We start from the raw sequence: 26,201 nt of genomic DNA, 5'->3' as shown, positions 1-26,201 counted from the left end.
TCTTAAGTCTACAGCCTTTATACTGAAGACTAGTTTGACCAGAGTTAAATGCTTGTGTTTTTGAGGTGCTTTCTCTGTAAGGATGTTATTCTGTTATCTTTTCTTTCTCTTCTAACGTTGCATGGAATTTGACATCAATCCTCTCCTTTTGCTTTTTTTAAAATAAATTTCCTAAACCTTTAGAGACTATAATTTCACTTAGCGTTTTGCTAGTTAATGGCTATATTGCATAATTTTTCCAATCACCATTCAACACTCTAGCAGCTCAAAATCTAACCCAACAGAAAGTAAATCAGTGGTTGCCAGGGGCCAATGATGAGGACGGAAGTAGTAATTGTAACGGAGTCAATGGAAAACCTTGCCAGTGATGGAAATGCTCTCGATTATAGCAGTGGCATGAATATACACATTTCTGAGGATTCAGTGAAGCATGCATTTCAAATAAGTACATAGAGTCATCCAGTCTCCACAGGGAATTAGTTCCAGGACCTCCACTCACTCCTATCAGCAGATATGAAGTGCCTTATATAAAATAGCATATTTGCCTATTAACTTACAAACATTCTCTTGTATACTTTAATCTCTAGATTACTTATAATACCTAATGCAATGTTATGCTATATAAATAGATGTTATATTGTATTCTTTAAGGAATGACAAGGTTGGGGAAAACTTGTACATATTCAATACAAACTTTTTTGAATATTTCTGATCATCAAATCTAAAGATGTAAAACTCTCAATATGGGAGACCAATTGTATTACACCATGTAAATGATTTTTTAAAAAGACACCATGCAGGGCTGGCGCTGTGGCGTAGTGGGTAAAACCAGCACCTGCAGTGCTGGCATCCCATATGGGGGCCAGTTAGAGTCCCAGCTGCTCCACTTCCAATCCAGCTCTCTGCTGTAGCCTGGGGAAGCAGTGGAAGATGGTCCAAATCCTTGGGCCCCTGCACCTGTATGGGAGACCCAGAGGAGTCTCCTGGCTTCAAATCGACACAGCTCCGGCCACTGCGGCCATATGGAGAATGAACTAGCTGTTGGAAGCTCGCTCTCTCTCTCTCTCTCTCTCTGCCTCTGTAACTCTGCCTTTCAAATAAATTTCTTAAAAAAAAAAAAACAAAACATGAAAGCTTACTTTCTGAAACCTCCTGGCTGTTTTTTTTTTTTTTTTTTTTAATCTGGAGAATTTCCCCTTTATCTCTATTTTCCCTGTCCTACTCAGCTTGGATTCTGTTCCCATTATTTTCTTCTCAATATAGGGTTTTGTCCTGGAAAGGGGTTTTAGCTAATTAAAAGAATTCACAGGACCCTAATCCCTTCAGATAACACTACAAGCTGTACTTATCCAAAATGGGATTCATACTCATTCCAGCTTAAGTCAATATATTAATTATCCATTATTGCATAATAAATCATTAGAAGCAGTTAAAAATAAAAACTTGCTTCGTTTTTTATTTTTTAAGATTTATTTTATTTGAAAAGCAGAGTTATACGGAGAGGACAGAGGAATTAATTCTGTCTGGTGGTTCACTTCCAAACGGCAGCAAGAGCCAGGGTTGGGCCAGGCAAAAATCAGGGAGCTTCACCTGGGTCTCCTATGTGGGTGCAGGGGCCCAAGTACTTGGGGCATCTTCTGCTGCTTTTCCAGGCACATTAGCAGGGAGCTAGACTGGAAGTGGAGCAATAGGGACTCAAAACAGTGCCCATATGGGACGCCAGTGTCACAGACAGAGGCTTAACCTGGTATGCCATAACACTGGTCCCACTATCTTAGTTTGTATGAGTCAGGAATTTGGTAGCAGCTTCGCTGGGGTTGATTCTGGCTTAAAATCTTTCATGAGGCTGTAGTGTTGTCTAAATGTTAGACTACAGGAAAAATTACAGGCTTAAAGCCTGATAAACAGCTGGTTTCAACTTTTGGGAAGTGACCCAAAGGAGTGACAACATGGAAGCTACCTTTTCACAACTATATTCTATTGGTCAGAGTCATCCTGCTAAAATATGAAAGGAAACTATGTAAAGATGTGTATTAGGAAACAGGAATCACTGAAGGTCACCTTGAAAAATAGCTACCATAGCTACTATTCTCAAATTACCACGCTAACTTATTATGTTGGAGTACTTGGAGTCACTACATATTTTTGTAGCTATCTTTCCTTTCTTCTTGCAGGGCTATGGATAAAAGTCTTGAAGCTTTGTACTGTTTCTCACACCAGCTATTTTGGAATTTCTGGGGGACCACCTTTTTTGTTGATATTGCACATGACTTTTTGGATTAGATATTTTAGTTCGTCTATGTTTTTATAAGGACATTTAAAGAGTTTAAAAATACATGTTGCTTAAATAAAAATCTTCAAAAAGATAAATAAAAATACATGTTGCTGCCATATTCCTATAATCCTGATCATTTATAAAAATTTTTGAGAGACAGAGCAAGCTCCCATCTAATGGTTCATGTTCCAAATGCCTATAACGACCCCAGACCAGGGACTAAAACTAGAGGTGAGAACTCAACCCAGGTTTCCCACATGGGAGGCAGGAACCCCATCACGTCACCCATCATCTTGGTCTCCACTCCCTCCTAAGCCAGCATGAACTGTTGCAGGCACTTAGGCAGTAAACCAGTGGATGAGCAGTATGTGTGTCTTTCTGCCTTTCAAATAAATAAATAAATAAAAACTGTGCATGAGTTCCATCTTTTACACCAGAATAAACTTAAAAAAAAAAAAAAGATTTATTTATTCTGAAAGGCGGAGTTACGAGGAGGTGGAGACGGAGGCGGAGGCAGAGGTGGAGGGGGGGGAGAGAGGGAGAGAGAGGGAGAGAGAGAGAAAGAGTCTTCCATCCGCTGGTTCACTTCCCAAATGGCTGAAACAACCAGAGCTGGGCCAATCCAAAGCCAGCAGCCTGGAGCTTCTTCCATTTCTCCAACTTGGATGCAGGGGCCCAAGGACTTGAGCCATCTTCTACTGTTTTCCCAGACCATAGCAGAGAGCTGGATCGGAAGTGGAGCAGCCGGGACTTGAACAGGTGCCCATGTGGGATGCTGGCACTGCAGGTAGTGGCTTTACCTGCTATGCCACAGTGCTGGCCCCAAAATAAACTTTTAATTGTTTTCATAAATGTTTTCAAGTTTTTCAAAATTCACTATTATTTTTTAAATTTTTGTGAATAGTTTCCACTGTTCATAATTCCTTCTTGCAGCTCCATATTTCTATTTGGGACTGCCTTCCTCCTGCTGAAAGAACTCCTTTTTGGAATTCTTTTCAGTGCAAGTTTGTTGGTGAGGAATTCTCTCAGGTTTTGTATAACATCATTAATTTGGCTTCATACTTGAAGAATATTTTAACTAGAAATCTATTTTCAAGTTGGGAATTTTTCTCATACCAGTGTTTTCACATCCCATTCCATTTTTTTCTAGCTTAAACTGTTTCTGATGAAAACCCAGTCTCCTTCCTTTTGTTTTTATATTTAGTTTTCAGCAGCCTTATTCATGATATGCCACCATGTTTCTTTGTATTTATCCTGCTTAAATTCACAGAACTTCTTGATGTGAACTGATACCTTTTGTAAGTTTTGGGAAATTCTAGCTATCACACTCATTTTTAAATACTGTTTTCATCCCACTCTTTTGGAACTCCAAATATACATAATTAGACATTTTATCAAGTTCCTATGTCTAATATTCTTTTATGTGCTTTCCAATGTCAGTTGTTTTCATGGACTTAACTGCTATTTTACCAAGCCTGTCTCCTGCAGTTGCTACCTGATGTCAAGTCAATCTAATGTTTTAGTTTCTTACTTCACTTCTCAATTGTAGGGACCCCTTATGATTATTTTATAGATTCCAATGCTCAGTTGAAATCCACATTTCATTTATCTTCTTGAGCATATTAACCACAGTTAAAGTCCCTCTTTGATAATCTGAGTTATGCAAATCACAAGTCCATTTCTACTGGTGCTTATCCTTCTATTTTCTGATTACATGGTCCTGTCTTTTGACATCATAGTATTTTGGGCTCCATGGCAGACAGTGTATATAAAACAGTGTCTTCAGAAGTAACCTTATATAAAAAAGGGTAAACCTTCCTTCCACTAGGAAGACACTGTAATGGTTAAACATTTTAATCAGCAACTACGTTGAGTCAAGATTTAATCTTGTTTGACTCAGTCATCCAGTTTTCAAACTAAAATACTACATATTCTGTGGAGCTACTTCACTAATAAACACCAAATCTAATTTTTGCTTTCTAAGATTACTGAAAATTCCACTTTGATTTTCATCTATATCTCCAGCCTCCTGCCCCAGCAGAAGCCCATTCATCAGCCAAAATCCCGAAACAAAAATAGGCCATATATTTAAGACATCCTAAGTGTCTGATAAAAACTCGGCTATACTCCTCCACCCTCTAACCTGCTCCTACGTGCTCTCAACTAGGTTTTATACTGTGTACAGAATTACCAGATTCCCCCAGGCAAAATACAACTACAAAGCCAGCTACCTTCTGAGGTTCTTTCTTCTCCAGAGTCCTAGGCCCCACAGGTCTCCTTGATATTCTGTTGACTCCAGGAGGTAACTATTTGATCTGGCTATTCCAGTTATTTTAGATAAGAAGGCTGATCCCACCCTACCCAAAACCATCAAGCCCCCCACGTTCTTTATGTGATTCAATCAATGTCACAAAAACAGACAGCTTCAAAGCTAAAAATCAACTTTTTATTTATCCAATATTTCAGTTATAGGCTCACCAGACATTTCTTCTGTACAAAACTGATGAAGTCATCTTTCATAACCAAAACATGTTAATAAAGTCTCAAGTTATTCCTTCAAGAAATAAATTTTATTGACCCTAATAAACCACTATTATAAAACATTATTTTAGGTTTTACCAAAAAAGAAACTGGCCTCTGAAGAATCCCCAAATAAAGCTGGGACACCAAATAGAAGACAACGATACAACACATTATACAATTTTAAGAAAGAAAAGAGTCTGAGATGAGGTGTCTAAGAAGGACCCTAAAATAAAGCTGGGACATCCAACAGATCTCATAGTTAAAGATAATGAAAAATAAAATATCTTGCAGATTACAGAAAGAAAGTAAACATAGTTGCTTCAGTATTATAGCTAAGTGGGCTGGCGCTGTGGCGTAGGGGGTAAAGCCACCATCTGCAGTGCCAGCATCCCATATGGGTGCTGGTTCAAGTCCCCGGCTGCTCCACTTCTGATCCAGCTCTCTGCTATGGCCTGGGAAAGCACTGGAAGATGGCCCAAGTCCTTGGGCCCCTGCACCCATGTGGGAAACCCAGAAGAAGCTCCTGGCTCCTGGCTCCGGATCAGCACAGTTCTGGCCAATGCAACCAACTGGGGAATGAACCAGTAGATGGAAGACCTCCCTTTCTCTCTCTCTGCCTCTCCTCCTCTGTGTAACTCTGCCTTTCAAATAAATAAATAAATCTTTAAAAAAATATTATAGATAAGTATAAGGAGAAAAAATTATCCGCTAAGAACTGAAGTACAAGCTAGGCTTCTCATAGGTTGCCAGATTTGAATTTATACTACCTGGTGTGATCTAAAAAAGTTCAAGGACATAATCTATGTTAAAGTTGAATGGCATGACCAGATGACCCACAATACCCACAATGGCCAGTACTGGGCTGTGCCAAAGCCAGGAGCTGTAAATGCCATCATAGTTCCCACATAGTGACAAGAACACAATTACTTCAGCCATCTATTATTGTTGTCTCCCAGTTCTACATCAACAGGAAGTTGGAGTCAGGAGCCAGAGTCAGGTATTGAACCCAATACTCCAATGTGGGATAGGATACTGGTGTCTTAACCACTCGTTTATTTTATAGAGCTTAAAAAAAAAAAAAAAAACACAACAAAAAAACCCCACTAAATCTCTCAGAATCTATGACATTCCGTACTTGCCAAAACCTATTACAGCTAGGGCCTAGAACAGTATCTGGCATATAACAACAAACAAAAAATCCATGCAATAACATTCAGCTGGTATGATGGATAGAATAATGGGCTCCAAAGGATTCCATATCCTGACACCTGTGAGTATATTATCTTCTATGGTAAAAATAACTTTACAGATATAATTAAGAACCTTGGAATGGAGGATTATCCAGGTGAGCACAATGTTATCATAGGGGACCCTGAAAGTGGAAGAAGCAGCAGAAGATAATCTGAGGGAAATCTAATTACAAAAGAATGGTCAAAGAGATATGTCACTCTGTCTATGAAGATGGATGAAGGAGGCAAAAAGCCAAGGAATATACAAAAGGCCTCTAAGAGCTTGAAACAGTAAGAAAACAGATTCTCCCTAAGAGTCTAAATAAGAACATACCCTGTTGATTTTGGTCCAGTGAGATCCAAACTCATTTACAACTTCTTAGATCTACAGAGCTATAAAATAATGTTTTGTTGTTTAAGTCACTAATTTTTGGTAGTTTTCACTTAAAAGCAATCAGAAAATACCAGTTGGGTAAGAGAAATAAAGAAAAGCCTAGTGATAATAAATGCTGTAAAGAAGATATAAAGGGTAAACATGCCTACTATCTAAATGTGTGATTTTACAGAGGGTAACTAAGAAAGGCCACTCTGAAGTGACAGTGGAGCAGCAGAGTCAAACAAGTGACAAAGCAAGCCAAGTGAGTGTCTGTGGGACCAGGCAGAGGGAACAGCACAACCACAGGCTCTGAGGCAAGGGCATGTTTATATGATTAAGCAACACAAGGAGGGCAGCATGGCTGGAGCACAGTGAACTCTGAGTTATAACTTTATACAGACACTAAATATGTACTGTGAGAAAATGGTGGTATATTCAGTGATAAGGGTAGTACTGAAAAGACTTCATGAAAAATAAGTATGCAACAATTTAGAAAATAAATCTCATAAAAATGACACTGTAAGTAAAGCAAGCATACTTACAGTTTAGTAAGGTTAAATTTTCTTGCTACAGGATTCAAATTCAACTTTACTTGTGAGTATTTAAACTTTCACATGGTATTAAATACAATATTTATTAGAATAGCAAGTGGACACACTATTCTGAAAGTGGTATTTAGACTCCAAACCTGTGCTTTTTCTTCAAAGCTAAAATACAAACAGAAAGTGACAACTTAAAAACTGTATCTGATAACCAGAATTACACAGTTCAAGCATATTCACTTTTTGGTACTCACAAATTAAAAATAGAAACAAGCATGAACTTTAACTCCAAGTTCCCTTATCAAATCTCCAGGGCAGATTAAAAATCATGTCCTCTATTTGCTTCTTCCTTTGCACCTTCAATACAATAGAGAGGATTAAAGCTGAAGGTTAGTTCTTTGCAAAAATCTAACAAATGTGATAAACCTCTGATGAGATTGATCAAAAGTCACAAACTAAATTCAGGAATAAAGTAAGGAATATCATAGTAGATAACATACACCTAAAAATATATGGCTAATAAATACATTTATGGCAAATTTAAAAATTTAGATGTAATGGACAAATTTCTAGATAATTAAATTCCAGTTCAAAAAGAGAGGAAGGTGTTTGGCATAGCTGTTAAAATGCTCACCTCCCACATCAGAGTGCCTGATGTAGCACCAGCTCTGGCTCTGGATTTCAGTTTACTGCCAATGTAGACCCAGGGGGCAAATGATGGCTCAAGTGACATGGTCCCTGAGACCCACATGGGAAACTTGGATGGGTTCCTGGGTCCTAGCTGGCCTTGTCCAGCTCTGTTTGTTGTGAGCATTTGGGAAGAGAACGAGCAAATAGGAGCTCTCTGTCTCCCCGGGCCTGTCAAATTTTAAAAAATTTAGAACATTTTTTTAAAAATAGGAAATATGCAACCAGCATTGTGGCACAGTGGGTTAAACTACTGCCTGTGGTGCTGGCATCACATATGGGTGCCAGTTCGAGCCCCAAGTGTCCTGCTTCTGATCCAGCTCCCTGCTAATGCTCCTGGGAAAGTCCTTGAGAGCCTGTGCACCCACATCAGAGACCTGGATGAAGCTCCTGGCTCCAGCCTGGCCCAGACTAAGCTGTTGTAGCTATCTGGGGAGTGAACCAGCAGACAGATGATCTCTCTCTCTCTCTCTCTCTCTCTCTTTCCCTCCCTCCCTCCCTCCCTCTCTGTAACTGCCTTTCAAATAAAATAGATAAATCTTAAAAAAAAAAAAAAACCAGAAAATAGGAATAGTCCAATGATCATTGCAGAAATCTAATCAATCATAGAAAACCTTCCCGGCTGGCACCTCAGCTCACTAGGCTGATCCTCCACCTTGAGGCGCCGGCACACCGGGTTCTAGTCCCAGTCGGGGCGCCAGATTCTGTCCCGGTTGCCCCTCTTCCAGGCCAGCTCTCTGCTGTGGCCAGAGAGTGCAGTGGAGGATGGCCCAAGTGCTTGGGCCCTGCACCCCATGGGAGACCAGGATAAGTACCTAGCTCCTGCCAATGGATCAGCGCGGTGCTCCGGCCGCAGCGCACTGGCCACGGTGGCCATTGGAGGGAGAACCAACGGCAAAGGAAGACCTTTCTCTCTGTCTCTCTCTCTCTCATTGTCCACTCTGCCTGTCAAAAAAGGGAGGGAGGGAGGGAGGGAGGGAAGGAAGGAAGGAAACCTTCCCACAAAGAAAATTCAGCCTTAAAGGACTTAAAAGTCCTACCAAACATTCAAGAAAGGGACACAAAACTACTATAAGACAGGAAAAGAATTATTCACCAAGTTATTTTATGAATTTTATGAAATACATTATAGTTGTTAAAATTTTAAAAGTTTTGTCCTGGAGATCAGGAGGTAAAAAAAGATGCTAGCTCTCCCTACTTTTTTTCAACAATGTATGGAAGGCCTAAATGGTGAAAAAAGAGAAGCAAAGACATCAAAAATGAAGAAAAGACAAAACAAAAATGTCATAATTCAGATTATAATGGTAGACATTCCCAAACAATTAAGATTTAAATTAAAATTAGTAAGTCTAGTAAAGCTACTGGAAGCAAGACCAAAGGTTTCTTGCATTCCTATGATGCCAGTAAGAGAAAAGATGACTAGAAAATTCAGATGAAAATACACAGAGCTAAGAACATATGAGGGTATCTCAAAAAGTTCATGGAAATGGGACTAAAAACAAATTCATGTTGGTGCCCAAAATTTTCAAAATTCGTGCATATACGGGCTCTTCAAAAAGTAATAGCAGTACATATTATGAAGAAATACATACATGGATTACACTTTTTTGAACTAACATAAAGCTTTATCTTTTAATTCCATTTTTCCAAAGTACCCTCATATAAGGCCTACTTAAAGAACAAGAAAGGATGACCTGGGTAATAAAAGAGTTTCTTTATGATCTCTGGATAGGAAAGTTTCTTAAGTACAACATAAAAGCACAAAAACTCCCTTCAACTTTAATAATTTTAACTACGTTAAAATGAAGAAAACTATATCCAAACATCATAAAGAAAAAACATAGTGCTAGAGCTGGAAAAGATATTTTTGTTTTATACAACTGAAATGGTCTAGTCTCCATAAATGGAACTTCTAAAACCTAGTAAGACAGACTACTCAGTTAAAAACAAAACAGCACACTAAAGTTTGAAATCAGATGCTCAGGAAAGATATTCAAATTGCAATAACTATAGGAAAAGGTTCTCAACTCCATTCATAGTGAAGGAAATGCAAATCCGAGCCATCTGATTAGCAGAAATTAAGTCTGACAAAATTTAGAGTGAATGGGACTTCAGAACCATGGAACTCTAATGCTATATACCTTTACCATGATTATTTCACTGTATTTACCCATTCTTTCTAATGAGGCAAAAAGATTTCTAGCTATGAAAAAAAAAATCCCACCCAGAAGTTACACTTTTTGTTTTAGCTCTTACGTTCCTAACACTTCTAGTAAATCATAAGTGATAAAAAGCATTTTATGAAACAGTGTGTTTTACTATTTGGATAGCCGTCACATCGTGTTATCAAATCAGTATTTGTCTATCCATAATTTTCACTAAATCATAGTTCTAGTCCTTAAAGTAAGGGTGCCCCACTTTAAGAATCATTTGGGGAACTTCTTTTCTATAGCAAGCATTTTTAGTTCAGTACTTTTAAGTATACCGTGTTACCCTCCTATTGGGCATGCATACTTTTTTTATACTTCCAACACTCAAGTGCATTGCAAGGTTCCCTGCTCAGCAGTTTATTTAGGTTGCTTTCTCTTTTTCTTGGTCATGAAATGTCAAGTTGTTTAGAATTCAGAATTAGACTCACACTTGTCTGTATAGTTTGTTTTCTAAAATACAAGTTTCATTCAGTAACTCACATTCTTTTTCCTTATTTCAGGTATCAGCAAAACTTTTCCATTAGGGTCAGATAGTAATTAGTATAAAAAGTTATAACTATTTAACAATGCTGCTGAGCACAAAAAGCCATAGATGATTAATGGCAGTAAGCAACTGTTGTGTTTTAAAAAAAAAATTGAGAAACACAGGTGGCTAGCAGACTGTGGTTTACCTCCTTTGCTTTATATTTTTAACCATAAGCAGATGCTTACTCCCAGATTTGTCACCTTGTGTCACTAATCCATTTAACCAGAACTTGACAAAGATCTAAGTTTCTCATATGTAAAAGAGGACATTCAAGGTCAATGCTCAAACCTAAGAAATAGTTATAAAGAAATAGTATGCATAAAATGCATACATAATGATCATTACTTAAGTATTATTTATAATAAAGAACTGGAAACAACTTTACAGGAATTTTCATTTTTAAAAAGTAAACTAGTGATAACTCTGCAAATAAACTCGATTGAGAAAAGGCAGACACACAAAGATGGGGTATTTTCCTAAGTGTAAGAAGGTAACTGAAACAATGCCTAGGACTTTGTATCATGGGAAACCATCTCAAAGAAGTAATAATGGAAATAGCAAGAGCTAATATTCCATGGGACTTTTTGAATTTGAAATTCTATTAAGTTTGTTGAAGAAAATTACTATGAAGGAAAACTGTAGCTAGTCTTAGAAGTCTAGCAGATAGCTGTTAGGTTGTCATCCATTTATAGTACATCAACACTGATTTTCAATAGTAATTATTGCTATTAAAATGCTCTTATGTAGGGGTCAATGCTGTGGTACAGCAAGTTAAGCCATGGCCTGCAGTGCCAGCATCCCATGTGAGCACTGTTTTGAGTCCCAGCTGCTCCACTTCTGATCCAGCTCCCTGCGATGCACCTGGGAAAGCTGCAGAAGATGGCCAGGGGGCCCTGGGCCTGTGCACCTATGTGGGAGATCTGGAAGAGACTCCTGGCTCCTGGCTTCAGCCTGGCACAGCCCTGAATGCTGCAGCTATTGGGGAGTGAACCAGTGGATGCAGGAACTCTGTCTTTCCTTCTCTCTCTTTGCAAACTATCTTTCAAATAAATAATAATTTTAAAAATTCTCTTATGTAATGTTTCATTTGATCTATAAGAATTTTATAAGTAATGATTTCTCCAATAAAACAGCCATTTCCAAGATTGTTTCAAATAACTCCAAACTTGAAAAGAGATGAAGAATTAAGCCATTCTCACTTTAAAAAATTCTCAAGAATGTATAAAAATATTCCCCTACAGAGGCTGGTGCTGTGGTGTAGCGGTAAAGCTGCTGCCTGCTATATGGGTGCTGGTTTGAGTCCCGGCTGCTCCACTTCTGATCCAGCTCTCTGCTACAGCTTGGGAAAGCAGTGGAAGATGGCCCAAGTCCTTGGGCCACTGCACCCGCGTGGGAGACCCTGAAGAAGCTCCTGGCTTCAGCCACCTGGCCCATCTGGGGAGGGAACCAGCGGATGGAAGACCTCTCCCTCTCTCCCTCCCTCTCTCCCTCCCTCCCTCTCTCTCTCTCTGCCTGTCTTTAACTCTACCTTTCAAATAAATAAACCTTTAAAAAATACTCTCCTACAGTATGAAATTTCCACCTTTCATAAGAGCTATCTTTTTTTTAACAAAGGGATATGTGTTCAACACCTAAAAACTCATCTTCCCTGATTAATTCATTAATTAAATGGCATCAGTGAGGAGAGTCTTACCCCAAGAAAATTTTCACACGAAGTTCTTTTTTGGTCCTTGAGATTGTCTTCAATGTTGTAATTTCCGCATCAAACCAAAAACCTCTTTTTCCTGGATTTTCTACATTATAATTAACCATTACCACATCACCAACATTTAGTTCATTCCATTTTAAAATGGTTCTAGCTCGTGGTCGAAGATCCTTCACATTCATTTCTAGAGTACCACTTTCTGGATATCTGAGGAGAGAAAGAAAAAACCATAGAAAACAGATTATGATTATCACCAACTAAAATTATATACAATGTACAATACAATAAAACCTAATTTTCTCCTTAATCATTAAGGATAAAAATGTAAAGGTTTCAACAGCCTTAAACAGTGAATATATGAATATTTCTTATTGGCCTCTCACCTACATTAGGATAACATATGGACTGATTTCCTAAATGTGAGCAAGAACTCTTGTCTTTACCCCTAAGCCTTAGAGATGTGACTCTCTTCATTGTTTGCAGAAGTGTTCATCCCATGGTCAAGATCATATCTGAGGGGGTTATACAGTACTTCTCTAGAACTGACTTTATGTGACATTTTTACTCAGACAATTATTACTCCTATAATCTGGATATTCTGAATGAGAGATTTTTTATTTTCTTAATAACACTTAAATGACAGACAGTCATGATATTAATTCCCAGAGTAAAACAATTCTTTTAAAGTAAGACATTCATTGGAAGGGGTAGAGGGTAAAAGACTGGTAAAAACAAATTTTTTGCTCAATATTTTTTTAACCCAAGTTTAAGAATTACTTTCACAGGACTCAATGTTAGCTTCTCCCTGACTTTGTAACCAGCTTATTGAGTTCTGTCATTTAGTTCATGCATAGTAAGAACACGAAGCTAGCATGTTCCAATAGCCTTCATTTTCCCAGGAAGAGAAAGATTCTACTTCTTACATATACCCAATCTCCCTAGCAATGTAAAACAAACCCCAAGTCTTCTATTTATCAGAAAGAAGAACCATGTAAGAGAATTGTACAGAATCTTGGTTTTATTCCTTCTAAAGCTTTAGGTTCGGTTCAAATTTAGATTTGAACAAACTTAAAGGAAATAAAGCTAACTTGGACCAGTCTCAGCTGTTATTGACATTTGGGGAGTGACCCAGCAGATGGGAACTCTCTCCCTGTCACTCTTTCAAATAAACAAAAACAAACAACAACAACAACACAATCTATTGAGGTAGGCAAACTACTAAAGCAGTGATTCTGAATATGTAGTCCCTAGACCATCATCATCTTGGAATATGTCAGAAACACATTCTTCAACTCTATTTCAGATCCTGAGTCACCAAGTCTGGAAACCAAGTCCAGCAATCTTTTTTAAATCCTCTCAGTAATTTCTAAGGTTGAGAACACACTGTGTAATAGGAATACAGGAATAATTAATTATCATATGCTTGTGTGACAGTATTCACAAGGTAGAGAACAAAGGAAGAAACCTTTAACCCTTAGACAACTAAGAATGATTTAGTCAAAATGAAAGTGAGCTTGAAGTTGGAAGCAGCTCTTGTAGGTAGTCATGATTCTTTCAAATCAAGAAAGAACTATGCAAGCCTAGGACTCTCATAATATAGCTAATTCATTTAGAATAAATAGATCCTAATCCTATGTGGGATTTCTAATTAATCACCTGATTTAATCAAGTCTCTGTCTTAGTTAATTAGGGGTAAAAAAAAAAAATCTCAGATTGGCAAGGACCTCAGAGACGATCTGGTCCATTTACCATGATTCTCTTCAACTAGCTTTTGAAAAAATCAATTAGCCTCTGCCAGTCAATGAGGGCATTTCTAACAGTAAGAAGTCATTTTGTGGGGCCAGTGCTGTGGTATAACGGGTAAAGATGCAGTCTGCAGTGCCAGCATCCTATACAGGCACCAGTTCAAGTCCCAGCTCCTGCTGCTCCACTTCTAATGCAGCTCTCTGCTATGGCCTGGGAAAGCAGTAGAAGATGGCCCAAGTCCTTGGTCCCCTGTACCCTCATGGGAGACCCAGAAGAAGTTCCTGGCTTTAGATCAGCCCAGCTTCAGCCGTTACAGCCATTTAAGGGAATGAACCAGCGGCTAGAAGACCTCTCTCTCTCTGCCTCTCTGTAACTCTGCCTTTCAAATAATTCAATGTTAAAAAAAAAAGTTATTCTATCTTCATAAAGTTCTGAAATAGGAGAGAAGAAATTTGATATAGGATCAAAAGTAAGCTTTTGGAATTCATTCTATGCCTTAGTTCCATAAAGAAATCTATACTCTCTTTACAACACACCTAACACTTGACACTCTAAAAGTGCCTGTCATCCTCAATCTTCTCTTCCAATAAGTTTTTTTTAGATTTTATTTATTTATATATATATTTAAAAATGTATGTATGTTTAAAAGGCAGAGTGTGAGAGAGAGAGAGAGACAGATATCCACTGTTCACTCCCCAAGTGGCTGCAACAATCAAGGATGGGCCAGGGCAAAGCCAGGAACATGGACTCCATCCAGGTCTCCCACATGGATGGCAGGGACTCAAGTACTTGGGCTATCCTCTGCTGTCTTCCCAGCACATTAGCAGGAAGGTGGAATGGAAGAGCAGCCGAGACTGAAACCAGCATTCTGATATGGGATGCCAGCATCACAAGCAGCAGCTGAACCCACTGCACTACAACACCAGCTCTATTAAAAAATTAATTTCCTTCAACTCATGTGAAAGGTTTGAATCTGTTTATCATGTTGGTATCTTCACTCACAGTATTCTATTTTCAGCCTGTCTAGGTTTAGATCCCCAGTGTAGCTTCTTCCTATGATACATCCCTGGGAAAGTTACTAAAACTGTGATTATTCCTCAACTATAAAATGTATCCAATATAAATAACCTCACACATTGAGTATAAAACTAAAACAAGAAAACCTTTAAAGTGCTTAAAATAGTATATGATAAGGTAAGTAAATGTAGTCAATATTTTGTCATTATTACAAAGAAATAAAACTAAAGAAGGAACCTGGCAAATCCAAAGTCAAGTCTACAGTTATATTCCTTTCCTTCCATTCTGATACTATTTTTAATGTTCAAAATTAAATTTAGAAGTCTCTAACCTAACATCTGGTGTTTACACGCTCATGTTGTTTCACAAGGTTTGGTCAGAAAAATAATTACATTTTTTTCAACCTATAAAATAAGGAAATTATACTAGGTCTTTTAGGGCTTTTCTAATTCTAAAGTTGGATATTCATTTCCTGTATCAATATTCTTAAGGAAATGTATGATGGAAAATTTATTTTAGATGAGATTCCTTCCTCTACTGTAATGTGAGTTTAACATAATCATTCTGTATGTTTTTTAAATAACATATTAAAAGCATATTTCAACAGCAAGAAATTCTCCCTTTCCCTGTTTATCAAAGCTAGATGCCCAAATGAAAATATTTTGAAGAAAATATAGTACCTAGAGAAAGTTTTTAAATTACATATTGTGTTTACAGGGATTAGTCAAATTAAGTCATTTCCTGTATCAGAGCAACAGAATTGAAGCTATTTTTGCACCAGAACTAAATTTGTACAGTTTCAGAACAGAATTTTATAGATTACACATACACACTCCATATGCACATATATGTATATAGTAAGTCTGTGAAAGTCATGAAAGTAAAGTGTACATTTTCCAATACTAGGCAGAGAGATGTTAACACAATTGTTGTAGAAACAAACAAATACAGAAGAGAAACTATAAAATTAAAGTCAATAACATGTCAAGTGCTCAGATATTAGCTAATATTATTCTTTTCCTGGGCATCTTTGCCTATACATATCTTAACACCTATATAGTGATGATTCCAATGCTCCCTCTTACCCTGACTTTTACCCTCTTACCCTGACTTTTCAGATTCATATATTCAATTGTACCTCAAAGTCAAAGCAGAATTATCCCCAGTTCCTCTTATAAAGCTTCCATCCATTCTAAGTCCCCCTTAAAATATTCTGTTAACATTTTTTTTCTTTTATTTCTCATCTGCTGTGTTAACTAACACCTCTATAATGTAACTCTACCCACTCAGTTATGATTTCAATTTCTGATTACTGCCAAAGCCCAGCACATCTCTGTCTTTAGCATCACACTTCTCAATCTTTACCATAATATGCCAAAGTGAAGATTCTAAAATATTGATCTTCTTAAAATTTTATGAAGTTTGATAACAACCTGATAAGACCGTGGGTAAATGGGTACTCTCAGATATTGCTGCTATGTGCCCTTTGCTCACAGAGGAGGATCTGGCAATAGTCAGCATAATTACTTACACATGTTGTTTTTGACTCGCATTCCATGTTTACTAATCAATCCTAAACATACACAATATCACTTATAAAATTTACACTATTTGTAACAGAAGGACTAGAAACAATCAAATGTTCACAATAGGAAACCATTTAAGATAACATGGTAATATTATATAACGGAAAATTATACTCCTATAAAAAATGAAAACTATATGCTATGGAGTGATCTCTAGAATACATTAACTCAAAAGAGCAAGATGCAGATAATATGTGTAGTGTGCTATTTTCTATCAAGTGTATGTATGTATGTATGTATAAATCTGCGTACAAACACCAGGACAGGGGCTCAATTTCTCTTAGTGTACTTTGTTTTGGAGATTTAACCACGGAACTATGTAACATTTCACAAAACTATAAAACAAAATCATGAAAATGTCAGAAATCTTAAAAACCAAATTGAAACAAAAGCACACAGGAGAGACCAAATGCCAGAATAGGGAAGGAGCTTATTGGTCTAGTCTAAAGGAAGATAGTTTTAAAAAAAGTGGAGAGAGTGCAATCTCAGCATAGAGTTAGGGAGGAAACAGCAGAGAAAACTCCACGCAAATTAGAAGGACACTGTGAATCTATGCGGAGGGTGTGGATGCATACAATTCAGAACCCCAGCAGCCGAGAGCCTCAGCACCAGTTTTGGAGATTAAGGTGAGACCAAACAGCAGTAGCCCAAGCCACTGGTGATAAAGGTATGTGAAGAGCCTGGTGTGAGTCTGGCTTGGAAGAGCCCTTTGGGGGACAGTTTATCTGCCAACCTAGAGGAAAAAGGAGGGGCACACTTCTTTCCTCCCAACTACCCGGCACCGGCATCCCTTAACTAGCCAAGAGAGAGCAGGCACCATTTTGGACATACGTTAACAGCTGTGCCAGCTTGTGTCCATATAGCAACCAGCAGAGAGGAAACGCCCAAGTCTGGCTGGGAGAACTGACAGGGGCCTGGGTACTCATGACTGTGGGAGCCTTGTGTCTCGGACTGTGAAAATACTGTGGCTATGTGGGAGGGTGCAAGGTGTGGCTGGGTCTTCAGGTAGTCACTGTGGGTGGCTTCACACGCTCGGGGCTCCACAATTCCCTGGTGAGGGTCACTGCTGCAGAATCCACACTTACACTAAGGAATTCACAGATCCTTTGTGTGGTTCTTGTGGAAGCATAAATGGATATTATACCCACTAGGCTAGCGACCAGGCATTGGTCTCGTTGGAGTAGAGGACATGAGCATGAGACTACACCATCAGAGCAAATTAAACCTGCCCTCTGACCAAAAAAAAAAAAAAAAAAGATTAATCAAGCCCAATTTGGGCGTCACCTTGAACACTCTCTTCCCTCTGGAGCACTGAACAGAGCTCCCATTCCACATCCGGCACATGTCTCTGGGTATTCACTGGAACAGTAGATACTCTACTAAGCCACAGAGGCATAGTCCAAAGAAAAAAGCCATCACGGGGACAGAGGGGGACCAACAAGTATCTCCACAAATGCCTAAAAATAAATGCAATTGAAGAAACAATAAGGAAGACAATATGATGCCTCCAAAGGAACACAACAACACTTTAATACTAGAATGTGAAAATGAAGAGACTGAAGAAATGCCAGAAAAGGAATGCAAAAATTTGATCATAAGATTACTTAGGGCTGGCGCCGCAGCTCAATAGGCTAATCCTCCACCTAGCGGTGCCGGCACACTGGGTTCTAGTCCCGGTCGGGGCGCTGGTTTCTGTCCCGGTTGCCCCTCTTCCAGGCCAGCTCTCTGCTGTGGCCCGGGAGTGCAGTGGAGGATGGCCCAAGTGCTTGGGCCCTGCACCCCATGGGAGACCAGGAAAAGCACCTGGCTCCTGCCTTCGGATCAGCGTGGTGCGCCAGCCGCAGTGCGCCTGCCGCGGCAGCCATTGGAGGTGAACCAACGGCAAAAGGAAGACCTTTCTCTCTGTCTCTCTCTCTCACTATCCACTCTGCCTGTCAAAAAAAAAAAAAAAAAAAAAGATTACTTAGAAGTAATCAGAAGCAAATCCATGAATTAAAGAAATCCATGACATGAATGAACATTTTTCCCATGAAATTGAGACTTTAAAGAGAAATCAAAATGAAATATTAGAAATGAGGAATTCAATAGATTAAATAAAAAATGAGGTGGAAAGCCTTAACAACAGACTCATTGAGGCAGCAGAAAGAATATCAGAGCTGGAAGACAAATCTCTGGAAAATGTACAGTCAGACCAAAAAAAAGGAAGAAATTAGAAAATTAAAAAACAGTGTTGGAGATCTACAGGATACTACCAAATGATCCAACATATGAGTCTTAGGAGTTCTTGAAGGTGTGAAAAGAAAAAATGGATTAGAAGGCCTTTTTAGTGAAATAATTACAGTAAACTTTACTTATTTGGAGAAAGAAAGGGACATCCAACTACAGGAAGCACATAGAACTCCTAATAGACACAACCAGAAAAGATCTTCACCACGACACGTTGTAGTCAAACTCACTACAGTAAAAAATAAAGAAAATGTTCTATAATGTGCACAAGAGAAATGCCAGATTATTTTCAGAGGATCTCCAATTAGACTCACAGCTGACTTCTCTTCAGAAACCCTACCGGCTAGAAGACAATGGCAAGATATATTCCAAGTCTTTAGAGAAAAAACTGTCAACCCAGAACACTGTACCTTGCATAGCTCCCATTTATGAGTGAAACTGAAGTAAAGACCTCACATAACAAACAGAAACTGAAAGAATTTATCCAGGGGCTGGCACTGTGGCACAGTAGGTTAATCCTCTGCTTGCAGCTCCAGCATCCCATATAGGCGCCGGTTCCAGTCCTGGCTGCTCCACTTTGGATCCAGCTCTCTGCTGTGGCCTGGGAAAGCAGTAGAAGATGGCCCAAGTGCTTGGGCCCCTGCACCCGTGTGGGAGACCTCAAAGAAGCTCCTGGCTCCTGGCTTTGGATCGATGCAGCTCTGGCCGTTGCAGTCATTTGGAGAGTGAAATAGCAGATGGAAGACCTTTCTCTCTGTCTCTCCCTCTTACTATCTATAACTCTCTCTCTTAAATAAAAATAAAATCTTTTTTTTTAAAAAAAGAAAGAATTTGAGCCGGCGCCGTGGCTCAATAGGCTAATCCTCCACCTTGCGGCGCCGGCACACCGGGTTCTAGTCCCGGTCGGGGCGCCGGATTCTGTCCCGGTTGCCCCTCTTCCAGGCCAGCTCTCTGCTATGGCCAGGGAGTGCAGTGGAGGATGGCCCAGGTGCTTGGGCCCTGCACCCCATGGGAGACCAGGAAAAGCACCTGGATCCTGGCTCCTGCCATCGGATCAGCGCGGTGCGCCGGCTGCAGCGGCGGCCATTGGAGGGTGAACCAACGGCAAAGGAAGACCTTTCTCTCTGTCTCTCTCTCACTGTCCACTCTGCCTGTCAAAAATAAAAAAAATAAAAAAAATAAAAAAAAAAAAGAAAGAATTTGTTCAGCCTTACAAAAGATGCTTAAGGATATGCTACACACAGAAACATGGCCATCACTATGAAAGAATGTAAGCCGGCGCCGCAGCTCAATAGGCTAATCCTTCGCCTTGCAGCGCCAGCACACCGGGTTCTACTCCCAGTGGGGGCGCCAGATTCTGTCCTGGTTGCCCCTCTTCCAGGCCAGCTCTCTGCTGTGGCCAGGGAGTGCAGTGGAGGATGGCCAAGTACTTGGGCCCTGCACCCCATGGGAGACCAGGAGAAGTACCTGGCTCCTGCCATCGGATCAACGCGGTGCTCTGGCTGCAGCACGCCGGCCGTGGCGGCCATTGGAGGGAGAACCAACGGCAAAGGAAGACCTTTCTCTCTGTCTCTCTCTCTCACTGTCCACTCTGCCTGTCAAAAATAAAAAATAAAAAAATAAAAGAATGAATGTGAAGGCAGAAAATTTCCCTGTAAAAATACAAAGGAAATCCAAAGTAAACAACAGGAATATTTATGGAAAAATGGCAGAGCCAAGCCGTTACTTATCAATAGTCACCTTGAATGTAAATGGCCTCAGCTTTCCAGTTAAAAGACACAGACTGGCTGAATGTATTAAAGAACAAAACTCATTTATTCGCGGCCTACAAGAAACACAACTCACCAACAAAGATACACACAGACTGAAAGTGAAAAGGATGGAAAAAGATATTCTATGCTAACAGAAACCAAAAAAAGAGCTGATGTAGCCATCCTAGTATCAGACAAAACAGACTTTAACACAAAAACTGTTAAGAGAGACTACATAGGGCACTATGTAATAATTAAGGGATCAATTCAACAGGAAAATGTGACTACTGTAAACATGTGTGCACCTAATTGCAGTAACCTGGCTATTTAAAAGAAATGTTAAGGGATCTAAAGGGAAACATGAGCTCTAATACAATAGCAATGGGGGACTTCAATATCGCACTTTCAGCAATAAAGTCAGATGAACCAGACAAAAAATCAGCAAGGAAAGGTAAAGCCACCGCCTGCAGTGCCAGTATCCCATATGGTGCCAGTTTGAGTTCCGGCTGCTCCACTTCCAATCCAGCTCTCTGTTATGGACTGGGAAAACAGTAGAAGATGGCCCAAATCCTTGGGCTCCTACACCCATATGGGAGACCCAGAAGAAGCTCCTGGCTTTGGATCAGTACAGCTTCAGCTGTTGCAGCTAATTGCGGAGTGAACCAGTAGATGGAAGACCTCTCTCTCTCCCCCTCTCTCTCTCTCTTTCTCTTTCTCTCTATAACTCTGACTTCCAAATAAATAAATAAATCTTAAAAAAAAATCAGCAAGGAAACAGAGTTAATCAACACTATAGACCAAATGGACCTAATGGATAGCTATTGAACTTTCCATCCTATAGCTGCAGAATACACATTTTTCTCACCAATGCATGGAACTTTTTGTAGGATGGACCACATGCTAGGACATAAAGCCAAGTCCCAGCAAATTAAAAAAAAAAAAAAAAAAACGAAATCATACTATGCATATTCTCTGACCCCAATGGAATGAAGCTGGAAATCAACAACTTAAGAATCTCTAGAACATATGCAAACACCTGGAGACTGAACTACATGCTCCTGAATGAACAGGTCACAGAAGAAATCAAAAACTGTTAAGGAACAGGGTTTTTTTTAATATACCATTTATTGAACTCTTAGTATAGTTAATCTTCTGTGCATAAAGTTAATTGAAAGTAGATTTTAGTAAAGAATAAGAATGGGAATGTGGGGAGCAACTCGGACTAGACTAAGTTACTGGAATTAAGACTTATTCTATGCATCTGCTCTCCCACAATATGGCGCTGAGAAGGGAGAAACAGCTTCTACACAGCTGCCTCCAGTTCAACCAATAGACTGTGGGACCTGCTCCTGATTGGAGGAGAGCAGCGTATTCGGCGTGTGGGTAGCAGAGTTGGGATTGGCGGAAGAGGACTATAAAGGAGGAGAGAGACAATATGCACCAGGAACATCTAAGGGGAACATCTATCTGAAGGAACACCTGTGCAGCCCCTGAGAGAGCCGGCCGGCGGTGTGCCGCTCCCCCGCGGAAGTGGGGAAGGTGGCAGGGGGAACCGCCCTTCCACAGAGATGGAAGGGATGGTAGCCAACCCGGGAAGAACCAGCAGCAAACCCGGGGAGGGCCGAGCAGACAAAAGAACAGCGCAGGGTCCTGTGTCGTTCCTCCATGAAGACGGGGAGCGACAGGGAATAAGAGAGGGAGGAAGAAGGGTGGGATAGTGAGTGGGAAAGCTGGTACAGTGGGAAGAATCACCATGTTCTTAAAATTGCATTTATGAAATGCATTTAATTTTTATACCTTAAATAAAAGGTTTCTGGGGAAAAATGCAAAAAAAAAAAATAAGAGCATAAAATTGTTGACAACTATAGAGAGGAACAAGTGATTCGAAAACACACTAAGTTGACTACGCCCAAATGAAGTATTTCCTAAGAATAAAAAATTTTCAAAAGCTTCAGTAATCATGTTTGCAATATTAGTACTGTTAGACTGAAAACTACCATATGAGTAGGATAAAGGAAATCAGAGGTAATACTTTTAGGAACCATGATTTTCAGGGTAGGAAAAAATAAAATAAAATTAAGGAAACTAAATTATAATCCGTTAAATTTAAACTTCATGGTATATGTAAGTATTTCCTACTTCTGCCCAATGAAAAGACCAAGAAACACAATAAAACAAGTACCAATGAACATCTCCAACTAAGCAATACCACTACTATCTTAAAGAAAAGTAGCTAGGGCTCCTCGAGCAAAAGGTTGAAGCCTTTGCTGTCCACTACAGTGCCAGAAAGGCAACAGAAGACTCCAGAGTGAGTGACCCAGGACACCACCTGCACTCCCCCCTTCGGGAACACAGGCTCCCCTCTGCCTACCTGCGGGGCCCAGTCCTGGGGCTACTACTATGAATATGCATAGGACTGCTGGATTCTAGCCCAGATTTTTAAAAAACAAAAAAAGGTTGAATCCAGGACTGGAGCATCCTATTATACCAAGACACAGAAAGTACTCAAAACCACCGTGTCATGTTCAACCTGGGAGAAATCCCATAAGTTAGAAATAGGCCAATCAGGACACCAAAAATAATTACTGGGCTAGATTTCAGCAAGTGTTAAAATTCACTGTAAGGGCCGGCGCTGCGGCTCAATAGGCTAAACCTCCGCCTGCGGCACCGGCACACCGGGTTCTAGTCACACAGGGTTCTAGTCACGGTCGCTCCTCTTCCTGCCAGCTCTCTGCTGTGGCTCAGGACTTCAGTGGAGGATGGCCCAGGTCCTTGGGCCCTGCACCCCATGGGAGACCAGGAGAAGAACCTGGCTCCTGGCTTCGGATCAGCGTGGTGCGCCGGCCGTAGCGGCAATTGGGGGGTGAACCAATGGAAAAGGAAGACCTTTCTGTCTCTCTCACTGTCCACTATGCCTGTCAAAAAAAATTCATTGTAAGGTCATACTACTTAAAGTCAAAATCTCACTGGTAAATCTTTGGAGGGTGCTAGGAAATTCTGAAAACTAAAAAAGGGTGAAGGATCGAAAGCTACCTTTCATAGGTTGACTAGTTGTATAAAGAAATTCTAGCTAAAAATAAAGAAATAATAGAATGAAGGATTACCATGTTTATAACACTTAATAAGATAGTGTTATATAACCGTTGCTCAAAACTAATACAAGTTGGTGGCAAATTTTACTACAGATGGATCAAGCTGACAACAATGGAATCTTACAACAACAACAACAAAAAGGAGAGAGAAAGAGAGAAGCAGATATTAACCTTGGTATAAACACTCTGACAGGTTTTAAAATGCTATGATTGAAGGTCATAAGCTAACTGAACTACTTGCAGCTCATCAGTAAAGTTCTTTCTTGAAGGCAGAACCAAGCAATGTACCAACCATGGCTGCTAAAGCCAGAAGAAAGGCCATTTACAGCTGAAATTACATAAGGTTTGAGAGGTTTTTCTAAATAATCAGGGATCTGTTATAAATAAAACAAAATTGGTTCTAAGTTGGTAAAGGCTGAAGCTAAATGATGAGTTTGTTATGTATGCTTTCAGTTCCTACATGTTTAAAAACCTTTACAATTAAAAATAAAACTAATGGGCTGGCACCATGGTGCAGCAGGTTAAAGCCCTGGCCTGAAGCACCGGCATCCCATATGGGCACCGGCTCTAGTCCTGGCTGCTCCTCTTCGGATCCAGCTCTCTGCTATGGCCTGGGAAAGCAGTAGAAGATGGCCTGGGTCCTTGGGCCCCTGCACCTGCATGGGAGATCCAGAAGAAGCTCCTGGCTTCGGATCAGCACAGCCCCAGCCGTTGTGGCCATCTGGGGAGTGAACCAGCAGATGTAAAACCTCTCTCTCTGTCTCTACCTCTCTCTGTAACTCTTTTAAATAAATAAAATAAATATTTTAAAAGAAGTAAAATTACATTAAAATTAACATTAGCTAAACACAAAAGGCTCTTCCCATTTTTATAAGTTTTTTGTTTCCACATGTACAGAATTGAGAAGGTGGACTTACAATGAAAAGAAGCAAGTCAGGGCCAGTGCCATGGTACACTAGGTTAATCCTCCGCCTGCGGCACCAGCATCCCATATGGGCACCAGTTCTAGTCCTGGTTGTTCCTCTTCCAGTCCAGCTCTCTGCTGTGGCCTGGAATAGTAGTGGAGGATGGCCTAAGTGCTTGGGCCCCTGCACCCACATGGGAGACCAGGAAGAGGCACCTAGCTCCTGGCTTCCGATCTGCGCAACTCTGGCCGTGGCGGCCATTTGGGGAGTGAACCAACGGAGAGAAGACATTTCTTTCTGTCTCTCTCTCTATCTGTAACTCTACCTGTCAAATAAATAAAAAGAAAAGAAGCAAGTCTCCTGCCCTAGCCCACCACAAGAGGTAATCACTTTCAATTCTTAGCTATGTCTTATTTATCCCCATATTTTTAAATAGCTATTCCTTATTTATCCCCATATTTTGAAATATGCTTATAGCCTTCTTCTTTTTTTTTCTTTTTTGTTACTGCTACCCTTCATTTCTCATATATAGTGCACTAGCTTCCAACCTCCTCTTCCTTGTATTTACTAACACTTACAAGGCACTACTCTTAGTGGTCACATAGGCACAACAACTCTTTTTTTTTTTTTTTTTACAGGCAGTTAGACAGAGAGAGAGAGAGAGAAAGAGAAAGGTCTTCCTTCCGTTGGTTCACCCCCCAAATGGCTGCTATGTCTGGTGCCCTGCGCCAATCTGAAGCCAGGAGCCAGGTGCTTCTCCTGGTCTCCCATGGGGTGCAGGGCCCAAGCACCTGGGCCATCCTCCACTGCACTCCTGGGCCACAGCAGAGAGCTAGACTGGAAGAGGAGCAACCAGGACAGAATCCGGTGCCCCAACTGGGACTAGAACCCAGGGTGCCAGCGCCACAGGCGGAAGATTAGCCAAGTGAGCCGCAGCACCAGCCACAACAACTTTTAAGAGAGGTAAGCACTATCTGCCACCACTTTGCAGATGACACAAGTTAAATTACTTGGATAGTACTAAAAAGCAGGGACATGGTTCAAAGTCTGACCATCTGGCTCCATAATCTTAACATTGGCAAACTTTTTCTTTCTCTTAAGCCCATTACACAAACCATATGGTTTGTAAAACCATTTTTTTTAACGTTGATGAAAGTATCCACAGTTATCTTTTAACTATGTTTCCTTTCTTCCACAGTTTTATTTTCTTTCAAATACCTAACAACTATTTTCGGTTGCTTAGTTTTCTATGTACCTATCATTAACTTATCTCCATTCTAAACAGCTGTATAATTCTATGTGCAAACATTTCAGATATCTAATAATCTTTTGGGCTTCAAAACATCTCATCTGGAGCCCTGTGTCCTATTCCAATCTGGATAGCTTGCTCTGTAGGACCAGGCCTGTCTATTGTACACCTGTCATTCTGGGATCTGTTTCCATTTACTTCATGTGTTGAGTCCTATTTCTTGGATACCAGGGTTTCTTGGTTTAAACTCTTAGTAAGTTAGGTGTGGTTAAAATGCTCTTCAATACAAATTAACAGACTGCCTTGTTCACAATCCTATTCCATATGCCTACTTCTAAATTTCCTAGTGAATCTCAGGCTGAGCCTTCCCAAGCTTCTCCATTGCAAATTTATTTGCTTGCTTGTTGCATTCCTAGGCTTCAGCTTTCTCTGGCCTGCTAAGACAGGTATCATTCATCTGTTAGTGTTTCCCCTTTCTAAATTTCGTTGTTTTCTCTTGTGTTTTTGACTTCTTTCTTTTCTTCTTAGGGATTTACATAACCTTTTTTTTTTTTTA

At 40.0% G+C, this 26,201-nt stretch overlaps 1 protein-coding gene across 12 annotated transcripts in view; it reads right to left on the bottom strand.

Moving 5' to 3' along the window:
* UHRF2 (ubiquitin like with PHD and ring finger domains 2) overlaps positions 1-26,201 on the bottom strand; it is a 103,312-nt gene that overhangs the window by 50,323 nt on the left and 26,788 nt on the right. For 11 of the 12 annotated variants that reach the window (XR_016210305.1, XR_016210306.1, XR_016210307.1 and 8 more), the window contains one exon: positions 12,062-12,280. Coding sequence is in view for 4 of the 12 variants with exons in the window: in XM_051858202.3 (XP_051714162.1) it covers positions 12,062-12,280 (219 nt within the window). In the remaining 8 variants the exon portion in view is untranslated. Of the gene's footprint in view, positions 1-7,199; positions 7,303-12,061; positions 12,281-26,201 lie in introns of those variants that run through there. The other variant, XM_089299403.1, reaches the window with a different exon arrangement.

Source organism: Oryctolagus cuniculus, chromosome 1 (genome assembly GCF_051225735.1).
Source record: "Oryctolagus cuniculus isolate XC-2025 breed Fujian yellow rabbit chromosome 1, ASM5122573v1, whole genome shotgun sequence".
NCBI classification, from domain to species: Eukaryota; Metazoa; Chordata; class Mammalia; order Lagomorpha; family Leporidae; genus Oryctolagus; species Oryctolagus cuniculus.
The sequence above is the reverse complement of the archived record's forward strand: the minus strand, read 5'-3'. Positions and strand labels throughout refer to the sequence as shown.